The sequence below is a fragment of the Rhinoderma darwinii genome, chromosome 1, assembly GCF_050947455.1.
Source record: "Rhinoderma darwinii isolate aRhiDar2 chromosome 1, aRhiDar2.hap1, whole genome shotgun sequence".
NCBI classification, from domain to species: Eukaryota; Metazoa; Chordata; class Amphibia; order Anura; family Rhinodermatidae; genus Rhinoderma; species Rhinoderma darwinii.
In genome coordinates, this window is record NC_134687.1 from 641,149,012 (window position 1) to 641,163,234 (window position 14,223).

A 14,223-nucleotide genomic window follows, 5' to 3' on the forward strand; every position below is an offset into this window, starting at 1 on the left:
GAAGATCCCGGTGCCTTTCACCCCTGAGGTTTCTCTTCTGGGTCTATTAGATGAGTCGATATGGTTACGTTATACCAGGATCTTCCTTAGGGAATCATTATTTTTTGCTCGAAAAGCTATTACGATCAGATGGATGGGAGATAGACCTCCTACCTGTGCCCAATAGATACAATTGATAAACGTGACCATTCCATATGACTGAACAGTATATACACTCATAGAGGCTGTCCCCACAAATTCCAGAGGATCTGGGATGTTTGGAATTCCTCCTCCCTGGCCCTATTGCCTCCAAGATCATTGAGAGCGGGCCTCTCCTGAAGTGGCCAGTGTTTGAGTGTGGGAGGGCTTCTGTTGCTGTACATGTCTGTTTCATGAAATGTGTTGCTGCTTTGGTTTCCCATATATAGTGCTCTGCTTAATGCTCGGGATGTGATAATATGTTAAGTACAAAACTCACATGTATGGAAGTTCAGTTTAACTATGTTCTACTAAGTTTTTCCATACAATATGTATTATATTTCCTTGTAACATCCTGATTTATGTTGTGCTCGTTACAAATATGTGGGATTGAGTATTGTTTCCGGTGTGACCGGATACTCAGTTTATCTCTTCATTGTATTTTATTCAATATTTATACGCATGATGTGATGCCATTATTTCTCTATTGATACACTAATTGTATTGTGTTTATTGTTCAATAAAACGAGTTTAAAAGAAAAAAGTGTTAGAATCGAGGGCGCCCACTCGAACACGGCATCGCGCGCCCCCCGCGGCACGATCGGCCTTTAAAAACGTTTGTTATGGAAGCCTGGGGGCCTAACAAAGCTCCCAGGTCTGCCATCTTTGTACTCCTTTGAAGCTCTGCCTCCGGCAGGGCTTCAAAGGAGACTGTCAGAGTAACGATATACTGCAATACAGTAGTATTGCAGTACATCATGCAAGCGATCGCTGCTTCAAGTCTCCTCGGGGGACTAATAAAAATAAAAAAAAGTAAAGAACAGTTAAAGTTGTTTTTTTTATGTTCCAAAAAAAATTAACTATTACAAGTTCAAAAAACCCCCATTTTCAATTTTTTTTTAAAAACGTAACATAACTGGTATCGCTGCATCCATAAAAGTCGGAACTATCACAACATAGTGTTATTTAAATCGCTCGGCGAATGCCGTAAAAAAAGATATATATATATAACACGCAAATTGCTGTTTTTTGGTCACCTTAGCGCTCCAAAAAAATGAAATAAGTGATCAGAAAGTCACATATACCCCAAAATGATATCAGTGAAAACTACAGCTCGCCCTACAAAATTTAAGCCCTCACGTTATGGCTCTCAGAACATGGCGTCACAAAAGATTTTTTTAATTTTAGTTTTATTTTTTTTAAAAGTGGTAAAAATAAACAAAACATATAAATTTGGTGTCGCCGTAATTGTATCAACCTGTAGAATAAGGTGAATATGTAGTTTTTACCGCCTGATGCCGTAAAAGCAAAACCCCCCAAAAAATTGCAGAATTGCTGTTTTTTGCCCATTTCACCCCACAAATAATTTTTTTTCAGCTTCTCGGTACATTATGCAGTACAATAAATGGAGACATGAAACAAGCCCTCATATGGCTATATAGACGGAAAAAGAAAAAAAATTATAGCTTTTGGAAGGTGGGGAGGGAAAACCAAAAGTCCGAAAAATGGCTGAGGAGGGAAGGGGTTAAGATCCTTCCCCACCCACGGTTTGTTGTATCCGAAACACTTCACTTGCACCTGAGGTATGATTTAAGTCTGTGCAAAAATTAATATAATCTGTTATATGTTCTGTAACGTCATTTATATCCCCTCCGTCTACCCTACTCCAGAAACTCCCCAATCTGTTACTTCAAAACAAGCATTTAACTTCTCCTCGCTTTCCTTAGTCCATTTTCTCACAAGTTTAATTTCCACCGGTTTAAATTTAACTTTTGGGCAATATACAGGGCGACCTAATTATATACCAAATTATGGTCTGAACGACCCAACGGCGGTAATATATCGATACAGTAAGCTTTCCTCACATTGGCATACAATAAATCCAGCGTTCTGTCGCCTCTTATTGCACCTTGCACATACTGCGTGAAATTTGGGAAAACCCCACTCAATGTCACATGATTAGAATCCCCTGTTACTACAAAAAAATTGAAAGGATGTTCATTCATGATTACAGATAATAATACCTCTAGCATGCCCTGACGGCGGAATATACACCACACCCACCATAATAACATTAAATTCCCTTGGCAAATAATACAGTCTAATTCCTACCACAAGTAATTCAATGTCAGTGCTGCAGTATATCTTTTTTTTATAGTAACATACCCAGGATGACACCATTTACTATTAATATACATTACCACTCCACCCCCCTTTTTTTTTTCTTCCCTGTACTCTCAAAATCTCTATCCGCTCTTATTAATTCAAACCCAGGAACAATGCTCGTATTTGTTATATCACTGTTCAGCCACGTTTTGGTAAAAGCCAAAATACTACCCACATTCACATCACGAACAAACATCCCCATTGCAACTAGCTCATCCATTTTATTTCCTAAAGACCTAACATTCCCCATTAAAATAGATAGAACCACAGGTTTTTACCTCCTTTTTTTCCCCATACTTTACGTCCTGCCTTGCACCCCTAAACGGCCGCCACACATCCATGGAAATCTTAGTTCGTTAGTACTAGCTTTCGGCGCATCACTACGGATCCGCATCAACTCTCCCCTTCAATATTTCATCACAATAATGGTACCCCTGTTAACAACTGCAGAAAAAAATGACACTTCTTGTTTCAAATCCGCAAACGACTTCTCCTTTAATCCACCATAATACTAGTGTCCCTTTGGACATTCAACGCCCTGAGTGTTTACTATCTCCGTGGAGTAACCGGACATTTTAGGGCTCTTCGATAAATCAGAACCCCATAACTGCACCCTCAATAGCGACAATACTGGAAGTAGAGATAACGGAAGCAGCATTTGGCTCAGTAGTCCTCCTAATCCGTCCATCCTTTTTTGCACTGGTTGCTTCCTCAATCTCGGCATGTGCCCCTCCGTCGGTGCTGACAATAGAATGTCTGTCTGAAATTGGCGGACAAGCACCTACAACAGGTAAAACGGGCATCTGCATGTCCTTAACAAACGTGTCATTCATGACATTTCTCCCGGTACCTCCATCAGCTCCTCTTGGTCAATTGTGGGTACTGACCCCCACCAAAAGCAACTCTCACCTCTCCAGCAGTTCCCCCAATACTCCCCAGGCACCCAACTGTCTGTTCTTTTTACCTCTGATCACAGGTGCTGCAGGTCCATGCTCTCTCACAGCCAGACCAACACTACCTCCTCCTTCTCTCCAAGCAACCAGCAGTGTTTTCACCGCTAGTCACGTGCGCTGTATGGTCCGTGCACCACGCGATCCGGCTCTCTCACAGCCAGACCGGCACTATCCCTCCACCTCTCCATGCCCCCTGCAGTATTCCACCGCTGGTCACAGGCCCCGTCGGTAAATGCACCACGTGGTCCGGCTTTCACAGCCAGACCACACAGCACCTCCACCTTCAATTTGCTTGGCTCCCCCCTAGTTGCAAACACGGCACACATACCTGGAGGTCTGGCTCTCTCACAGCCAGACCGCTGCTTCCTCCCCAGGTCAGTATCTCTCAACCGCCAGGACGCCACTCCTCCCTGTGATGTCGACACTGTCGTGTTCCGTATTGTTTCTTCCTCCTTTTCCACAAGCTCTCAGGGTGACCACCTCCACCGGGCCTCCACCTTTACCTCCTAACTCCTCTAGCTTTGCTTGCCCTCTCGCCAGCAAACGGACCACGGACCTAACATGTAATTCGACACAACACAGGCACACATCCAACAGGGAGTCGCTCCTACTTGCTAAAACTTGTGCGGCGCTCAGGAAAAAGGGGTGTCGTTTCCAAAATGGGTTCACTTTTGGGGGCTTTCCACTGTTTTGTTCCCACAGGGGTTTTGCAAATGCAACATTGCCCAGAAATCAATTAATCAAAATCTTCTCTTCTGAGCAGTTTATGAGCACATATGGGGTATTTCTGTACTCTGGAGAATTTTCTTTACAAATGTTAGGGGGCTTTTTCTCCTTTTATTTGTTAAGAAAATGAAAAATGTAGAGATCAAATGACATCTTATTGGAAAATTTTTTGCTTGATTTGAGCGGTGTGCTTATTTTTTTGTGGGGCGAGCTGTAGTTTTTATTACCATTTTGGAGTACATGTGAGATTTTTTTTATCACTTTCTATAAAAAAAATTTGGGGGAGCTAAGGTGACAAAAAAGCAACAATTCTGGCGTCTTTAATTATTATTGTTTTTATAAATCGTTCACTGTGCGGGTTAAATAACATTATATTGTAATAGTTTGTATTTTTACGGATGTGGTAATACCAGTTATGTTAATTTTTTAGCATTACTTTCGAGAACAGGCGGGAAAAGTTTTTATTTTTTATTTTTTAACCTTTCGTTTTATTTTTTATCGACATTAAAATAAAAATTTACTTTGAAGCATTGAACTAGCGATCGCTTGAACTGTATACTGCAACACTAATATATAGCAGTATATCTTTATTTTGATAGGCCTCCGGCAGGGCTAGGTGTGGGTACAGAAATGGCAGACCTGGGTGCCTTCATTAGACCCCCAGGCTGCCATGACAACCATCAGCACTGTGCGATCGCGTTGCGGGAGGACCGATGGTCTTTCGGAGGGGACCAGACTTTTTTTTCTAACGCCTTAAATGATGCGGTCGCAATTGACCGCGGTATCAAAGGGGTTAAACGGGCAGAATCAAAGTGATCTTTGATTCTGCCCATTGCAGTAAGGTATCAGCTGTATTACACAGCTGACACCCGCTGAGTATGGAGCGTGCTCAGCCTGTGAGTGCGCTCCATATTTCCCTTTGGCGCTTTTTATGTACATGTAGGTGGCAATGTGTTAAGGTAGGGATTTTGTGTGTAATTTTTACTTCATTTATTTTTCCATCAAAAAAGACATGTATTTTATTTTTATTACACTATGCTTTTCCTCTGTAACTAGCACTGCAAAGCAGGGAAGATTATCCATGTTATAGTGACTATGGTCACTGATAGGGTGGTGCTGGCTCTAGATAGACCCAGCAGCAATCTCCTACCACTACCGGGATCAATAGAGGCAGCAGCGCTCATTGAGCGTTGTGTACGCGAGTACAGAGAAGACAAGTGGTAAAAACCTCTTTTATCTTCTTTCCAGTTTCCCTGGCAGTCTGACGGCCGGGCACCCGACATTTAGCTGCTCAATCGCTCAGGCAGTAAACTCCAACCTGCACCGTAAATACACAGTGGGCAGTCCTCCAGCCAGTTGAACATCATTTTAGGAGTCAATCGAAATGAAAAAACATATACGTTTTTGTAATTGCCTTTGTACTTTGTCATATATTTGGTTCGACCATTTCAAATCTTCAAATAATAGCAGCTGAGAAGAAAGATCCTCATTATAGTTCTATATTTAATCTGAGGCTGGGACATAATTGAGGAATTATTAGAAAACACACAAGGTCCCCATGGCAACTCTGCACACAAGTCACAAGGGGACACGTTGTCTTTAGGATATTTTCATAGTACGACTTTAGGCAGCAATATCAAGCAATTAGATCTCTGCTATTATCTACTGTACACTAAATAGCTGTTTTGGAACGTCTTTAAATGGACACTAACTTTTCAAACAACTTGTGGTAATCTAATGGTATACATGCTATATACCAACTTTGTACTTTTACTTACTGTTAGAATTTAGCGGTTTTATCCATGAAAATGTTACGTGAAGTTAGTGCCACTGGGTGGGAGACACACGGATGCTTCTAATTATTATAGACGTCTTGGGAAACGGTAGAGGAGGAGGAGGGAGCAGGAGCACAAAGACACAGATGCTGTTGCCAATAGAAGTCTTTCGAAGAGGGGAGAGGGAGCAGAAGTAGATAGTGGAAACATAGGCTGCTGGTAAGAGTTATGTCACCCCAGTGCTAAATTTTCCGCTACACTGATCCTTACTTCTGTATGATGTGCTCCATGCTGCAGCAGCTTCTAAGGGTGTGCTATAGAGAGATAGTGGACCAGGATGGTTCTCCTCTGTGTGTGCAGTGTGTAGAAGATATGATAGCAGTTAGACTCCACCCACTACCTCAAGGAAAACTGAGATTTAAAGATAGAGCCTGCAGAGGAAAGAATGCTATATACAAGTCATATGATGGCCTGAATTGTGTTGTTCCTCCTGTATACACACATGAAAGATTATTCTGAAAAATTGTCTAGAAATTAGGTATGTTTTAAGAAGTTTTCAAAGTGGGTTTAAGGATGTGTTTTTTTTTTATATTGGATTAAAAAAAAACATCCATGATTATTAGGAACCACTTATTTTAAACAGTTGCTGACTGCCCATAGATTATAAATATCCTGGTGGTTTACACCTATCTCTGCAAGGACGTTTTAAAACATCCAGCTGAGTTTTCTCCTCTCTGACTCTCCCACACCATCTGTAATGACAGGGTAGGGAGACAGACAGGTGAGCCCTAATCTACCCGCAACTCAGTCCCTGCCTACTTGCAACGGCCCGTTCTAGGCTATGGCGTACAACTGGGCGACGGTCCCTACGCTCAATAAGTGCATGACAAACAGACAAGGGTAGACAGAAGCTAAGGGAAAGGGGGCAGTTGCCCACGGCAACACAGTGAGCAACAAGAGTAGTGAACGAGCAGAGTCAAAACAGGAGTGTACGAGGTACAAATCGCAGAGCAGGAGCTTAGTCAGTAAAGCCAGGCTCAAAATGAAGTAAGATCAATAATGAAAGCAGGAGCAGCAGAGCCAGGAAACAGGAAAGAATCACAGGTACTGGAGGAGCAGGAAATGCAGGTATAAATAGACAGGCTCTCCCACTCCTCAGCCTCCCAGCCTGACTGGTAGAAGATCGTGTCACTCTCTCAGACTTAGGAGCAGGTGCAGACTGATTACCCACGAGCGTCGACACAGAAGCTGTGTCTGGCAGATCCTTTACAGTACCCCCCTTTTAAGAGGGGCCACTGGACCCTTTCTAGGTGGACCTGGCTTATTGGGGAAGCGAAGATGGAACCTCCTGAGCAATACCCCAGCGTGAACATCCCGGACGGGTACCCAAGTCCTCTCCTCAGGCCCATATCCTCTCCAATGGACCAGGTACTGGAGGGAGCCTTGGACCATCCTGCTGTCCACAATCTTGGCCACCTCGAATTCTACCCCATCAGGGGTGAGAACAGGGACCGAAGGTCTCCTCGAGGGAGCCAAGGACGGGGAGCAGCGTTTAAGGAGGGAGGGGTGAAACACGTCGTGTACTCAAAGACGGGGGTAACTCCAGTCGGAAGGAGACAGGGTTAAGGACTTCAATGACCTTGTACGGCCCTATATATCGGGGAGCAAATTTTTTGGACGGGACTTTAAGGCGCAAATTTTTAGAAGATAACCACACCAGATCCCCGACCACAAACAAGGGGTTAGCAGAACGTCTTCTATCTGCCTGAGTCTTTTGTATGCTCTGGGACGCCTCTAGGTTCTTCTGAACCTGGGCCAAGACTGTGCACAGTTCCTGATGAACGACATCTACCTCAGGATTGTTGGAACTACCAGGTGAAACGGAGGAGAACCGTGGATTAAACCCAAAATTACAGAAAAAGGGGGAGACCCCTGACGAGTTACTGACCCGGTTATTAAGGGAAAATTCGGCGAGGGGAATGAAGGAGACCCAATCATATTGACAGAGATAAAACACCTTAAATATTGTTCTAGAGACTGATTAGTCCTCTCAGTTTGGCCATTAGTTTCAGGATGGAAGGCCGAGGAGAAGGACAGATCAATCTGCAACTTTTTAAAGAAGGCTCTCCAAAACAATGAATCAAATTGTACCCCTCTGTCAGAAACAATATTGACAGGAACCCCATAGAGACGCAGGATGTGTTTGACAAACAAGGTAGCTAACGTCTTAGCATTGGGTAGTTTCTTGAGGGGCACAAAGTGGCACATCTTACTGAAACGGTCTACTACAACCCACACCACCGACTTGCCTTGAGATGGAGGCAAATCGGTGATAAAATCCATGGAGATATGGGTCCAAGGTCTCTGGGGAATGGGCAAAGAACATAGTAAGCCCGCTGGTCGGGACTCTTGGACCTAGCACAAATTTCACAAGCGGCGACGTAGGCCTTAACGTCTTTAAGCAACCCAGGCCACCAATAGTTTCTGGCAATGAGATGCTTGGTACCCAGGATGCCTGGATGGCCAGATAGAGCAGAGTCATGATTTTCCCTGAGTACCCTTAGCCGGAATTGCAGGGGAAAAAACAGCTTGTTCTCAGGAAGGTTCCCGGGAGCTGAAACTTGATCATCTGCAATTTCGGAGACTAAGTCAGAATCAACAGAGGAAATGTTTATACCTGGAGGCAAAACACAAGCAGGATCTTCCTCTGAAGGAGGGCTGGCCATGAAGCTACGCGACAGTGCATCAGCTTTAATATTTTTAGACCCAGCCCTATAGGTGACCAAAAAGTTGAATCTAGTAAAAAATAACGCCCATCGAGCTTGTCTCGGGTTTAGCCTCCGGGCAGATTCTAGGAAAACCAGATTCTTGTGGTCGGTAAGGACCGTTACCTGGTGCCTAGCCCCCTCCAGGAAGTGGCGCCACTCTTCAAATGCCCATTTAATGGCTAAGAGTTCGCGGTTGCCTATATCATAGTTACTCTCAGTGGGCGAGAACTTCCTGGAGAAGTAGGCACAGGGACGGATATGGGTGAGGGACCTGGTACCCTGGGACAAGACAGCACCCACTCCCACCTCGGAGGCGTCAACCTCCATGATGAATGGCTCCATTTGGTTAGGCTGAATCAGCACAGGGGCCGAGATAAAGCACTTCTTAAGGACCTCAAAAGCCTGGACCGCCTCTGGAGGCCAGTGGAGGAGATCAGCACCTTTGCGAGTAAGGTCCGTAAGAGGCTTAGCGATGACCGAGAAGTTAGCAATAAATCTCCTGTAATAATTATCAAACCCCAGGAAGCACTGTAACGCCTTCACGGAGGCAGGTTGGACCCATTCAGTCACAGCCTGAACCTTGGCAGGGTCCATGCGGAATTCATGAGGAGTGAGGATTTGACCCAAAAATGGTATCTCCTGCACCCCAAACACACATTTTTTCGGTTTTAGCAAACAGTTTGTTTTCCCGAAGGGCCTGGAGCACCTTCCTGACATGCTCAATGTGGGAGGACCAGTTCTTGGAAAACACAAGTATGTCATCAAGGTACACTAGAAGAAATACCCACAGGTAGTCTCTTAAAATCTCATTTATGAAATTCTGGAAGACCGCGGGAGCATTACACAACCCAAAGGGCATGACAAGGTATTCGAAATGACCTTTGGGCATTTTAAACGCAGTCTTCCACTCATCCCCCTCTTTGATGCGGATAAGGTTATAAGCCCCCCGTAGATCAAACTTAGAGAACCATTGGGCCCCCTGAACCTGATTGAAGAGATCAGGAATCAAAGGAAGGGGATACTGGTACCTTACAGTGACCTTATTCAAGTTTCGGTAGTCAATGCACGGCCTAAGACCACCATCCTTCCCTACGAAGAACAAGCCAGCACCTACTGGAGAAGTAGAGGGACGAATGTAACCCTTGGCCAGGCATTCCTGGATATACTCTCTCATGGCTTCACGTTCAGGACGAGAGATTAAATATCCTACCCTTTAGGGAGCTTAGCTCCTGGTACCAAATCGATTGCGCAATCGTATTCTCTATGAGGAGGTAACACTTCAGAGGCCTTTTTAGAAAAAACATCAGCAAAGTCCTGAATAAACTCAGGTAGAGTATTCACCTACTCAGGGAGAGAGATAAAATTAACAGAAAAACATGACGTCATGCATTCATTACCCCATTTGGTAAGATCCCCAGTATTCCAGTTAAACGTGGGATTATGCATCTGCAACCAGGGAAGGCCTAAAACCAAATCAGACGATAATCCCTGCATCACCAGTACAGAGCACTGCTCCAAATGCATGGAGCCAACAAGGAGTTCAAAAACAGGGGTATGCTGTGTAAAATAACCATTAGCAAGAGGAGTGGAGTCGATACCCACTACCGGGACAGGTTTAGGCAAGTCAATCAATGGCATAGCTACAGACATAGCAAATTCCACAGACATAATATTAGCAGAAGACCCTGAATCCACGAAGGCACTGCCGGTGGCAGACCTACCCTCAAAGGAGACCTGAAAGGGAAGCAAGATCTTATTAGGTTTTATATATACGGGAAATACCTGTGCGCCCAAATGAACTCCCCGATGGTCACTTAGGCGCGGAAGTTCTTCCGGCTGCTTATTCTTACGCCTAGGACAGTTGTTCACTTGATGCGTGTCATCCCCACAGTAGAAGCAGAGACCATTCTTCCTGCGGAACTCTCTACGTTGTTGGGAGGACACGGAGGCCCCGAGTTGCATAGGTTCATCCGAGTTTTCCGTGGAAGAATGAAATAACGGAACCTCGGGAGCCATCATGGGGGGTTCAGAGGGGAAGGCACAAAAACATTCCAGTCGTCGTTCCCTGAGACGTCGGTCAAGACGTACCGCTAAAGCCATAACCTGATCTAGGGAGTCAGAAGAGGGATAGCTAACTAACAGGTCTTTCAGGACGTTCGACAGACCCAATCTAAACTGCCACCTCAAGGCAGGGTCATTCCACCGAGAAGCTACACACCACTTCCTAAAGTCAGAACAGTACTCCTCAACGGGTCTCTTACCCTGACGTAAGGTCACCAGCTGACTCTCGGCAAAGGCAGTCTTATCAGTCTCGTCATATATGAGCCCGAGAGCAGAAAAGAAAAGAACAGAGGAAAGTTCAGGGGCGTCAGGAGCCATGGAGAAGGTGGGGTTCAAGAGGTGAGGTGGGGGGCACTACCAGGGTAGCATCATGCTGGTTGCCCTTCTGAGCCAGGGCTTGGACCTGTAGGGAGAGGCCCTGCATTTGCTGAGCCAGGGTCTCAAGGGAGTCCATAGTAGTGTCAGGGACCAGGGTAGAAAAGGTATATGGGCCTGTGATTATGTAATGACGGGGTAGGGAGACAGGTGAGCCCTAATCTACCCGCCACTCAGTCCCTGCCTACTTGCAACGGCCCATCCTAGGCGACGGCGTACAACTGGGCGACAGTCCCTACGCTCAATAAGTGCATGACAGACAAATGGACAAGGGTACACAGAAATGGGGCAGTTGCCCATGGCAACACAGTGAGCAACAAGAGTAGTGAACGAGTCGAGTTAAACCAGGAGTGTACGAGGTACAAATCGCAGAGCAGGAGCGTAGTCAGTAAAGCCAGGGTCAAAATGAAGCATGGTCAATAATCAAAGCAGGAGCAGCAGAGCCAGGAAACAGGAAAGAATCACAGGCACTGGAGGAGCAGGAAATGCAGGTATAAATAGACAGAGGGCAGGAGCTAGCTCTGTCTGGCCAGGTTGTGATAGGCTCTCCCACTCCTCAGCCTCCCAGCCTGACTGGTAGAAGATCGTGTCACTCTCTCAGACTTAGGAGCAGGTGCAGACTGATTAGCCACGGGCGTCGACACAGAAGCTGTGTCTGGCAGATCCTTTACACCATCACAGTTAAATATATCACTTATTTTATTACACAATATCGAAGCCCTATATGTTCTGAGAAAAACAAGACCACATAAAAATAGGTTGGCAGAGAAATAGAACAACAATTTGCTATTAAATTGTCCCATGCCTAAAACTTGAATAAGGCAACTTCATTTCATTGATAGGTACTTGATAGGATCCTTTTTACCCTTCGAACAGCCAGAATTGTTAGTGGAATGATATTACTATGTACTGGAAATCTTTATTACTGATTCTGATTATTAACGCCACTCTGTCTATTCCACTGCATCCTAAAGATGTTCTACAAAATTTAGATCCGGTAACTGTTCATCCATTAGGATATGCAAACCTCATTATCATGTCTGTGAATTCAGCCTGAGATGTGTTATTTGTCTCCTGACACATTATCTTTTAAATGTAGACTGTGGCCAATATTAGACTGTAACTATATTAAGTTAAGATGTATGTCTTATTAGTATTTAAAGGGCCAAATGTGTTTAGCAGAGAACAGGTTTCATTCCCAGACAAGGTTCTGCTTTTCAAAAAAAATTATTTTAAGTCAAGCTTTTTTTTAATAAATTAAAAAGTGGAGGACTAAGTGTAGACCAGAATCCTGGACTGCCATGGATTTATTTTAAAGTGTTATAAGGCTGGAATGGAGTCAAAAGGTATGGCTTAAACTTCTTCCTGACACTTCCATCCACTTCTGACAATGGCTCAAAACACTGCTTGTGTGTTTCCAGCCTAATATGAATGTTATAAATTTGTACATTTTTCTATTTTGAAACAAAATCACAAAACTAATTTTTAATCCTAACAGAAAATCCCAGTACGGATTCTGAGGGAAACTTCACATTATCGATCAATTATAAAGTAGAAGATAAAGAACTCATCCAGCAGTCTTCAGGAGAAAACCTCATTACCCTCAATGTACATCCAGGACATCATAGTAAAGACCTATCACATAATTTCACTAATCGTGAGGAACCTTCTCCTGACCATTCACAGATTACCACAAGTACAGCTCAGAAAGGGGGTAAAAGGTTTCAATGTGGTGAACAGTTCACACAAATCTCAGGTCTTTTTACAAAGAAAATAATTCATACAGGGGATAAGCCGTATTCATGTTCATTATGTGAGAAATGTTTTACAGAAAAATCAAGTCTCGTTAAACATGAGAGAATTCACACAGGAGAGAAGCCATATTCATGTTCAGAATGTGGGAAATGTTTTACAGAAAAATCCTATCTTGTTCAACATGAGAGAAGTCACACAGGAGAGAAGCCGTATTCATGTTCAGAATGCGGGAAATGTTTTACTCAAAAATCACATCTTGTTACACATGAGAGAATTCACACAGGAAAGAAACCATATTCATGTACAGAATGTGGGAAATGTTTTACAGATAAATCAAGTCTTGTTATCCATGAGAGAAGTCATACAGGAGAGAAACCATATTCATGTTCAGAATGTGTAAAATGTTTTGCACAAAAATCAAATCTTGTTAAACATGAAAGAATTCACACAGGGGAGAAACCATTTTCATGTTCAGAATGTGGTAAATGTTTTACAGTTCAATCACATCTTGTTAAACATGAGAGAATTCACACAGGAGAGAAGCCATTTTCATGTTCAGAATGTGGTAAATGTTTTACAGTTAAATCAAGTCTTGCTAAACATGAGCGAATTCACACAGGGGAGAAACCATATTCCTGTTCAGAATGTGGTAAATGTTTTACAGTTAAATCAAGTCTTGTTATACATGAGAGAATTCACACAGGAGAGAAGCCATATTCATGTTCAGAATGTGGTAAATGTTTTATAGATAAATCAAGTCTTATTGTACATAAGAGAAGTCACACAGGAGAGAAATTAGATTAGTCTTCAGAATGTGGGAATTGTTTTACTACTAAAGGCAAACTTAGGGCTCATCAGAGAAACCATACAGGGGAGAAGCCATGTTGATGTCCTTTATGTGGAAGATGTTTTATAAAGAAATTTACATTTTGGAAATCCTCAGAGAATTCACATGGAGTAGAAACCATAATCTCGTTTAGAATGTGGGAGATGCTATAAGAGCAAAAATAAAATATTTTAAACACATCAGATTATTCACAGACTTTAAACAGCTAATAAAAGTATTTGTTTATTTTTTTGGGTGGAATTAGCCTGTTTCTGCCAAACACCCAAGTTATATTTACCTGAAGTCAACTGCGACAGGGATCTATGAAGGAAAAGTATTGTGGATATAATGAAGAAAAGAAGAGCCTTGTTTACTTACAAAGCAGAGAAGCTGCATTGTCATCATGAACCTCGCTTCTTATTACTGTATTCATATATTCACCCATACTGCAGGAGAATCCAGAGTGACAGTAAGGACAATGTAATAATTTTGTTTTTAACATATATGGACCTTTTTATATTTGAATTTCATTAAAACGGTATAAAAAGATTAAGTTGATGGAATTGAAAAAAAAAACCACTAACAAAGTAACTTTCCAATAGAATAAAATAAATTTTCACAGATTTGTTTTCATAAAAGAA

General features: G+C 43.1%; 1 protein-coding gene across 1 annotated transcript in view; it reads left to right on the plus strand.

Moving 5' to 3' along the window:
• Nucleotides 1–13,833, plus strand: part of LOC142662128 (uncharacterized) — a 63,536-nt gene extending 49,703 nt beyond the window's left edge. The window contains exon 10 of the mRNA XM_075840138.1: nt 12,500–13,833. Coding sequence (XP_075696253.1) covers nt 12,500–13,560 — 1,061 coding nt within the window. The 3' untranslated portion in view covers nt 13,561–13,833. The remainder of the gene's footprint in view (nt 1–12,499) is intronic.
• The last annotated feature ends 390 nt before the right edge of the window (nt 13,834–14,223 follow it).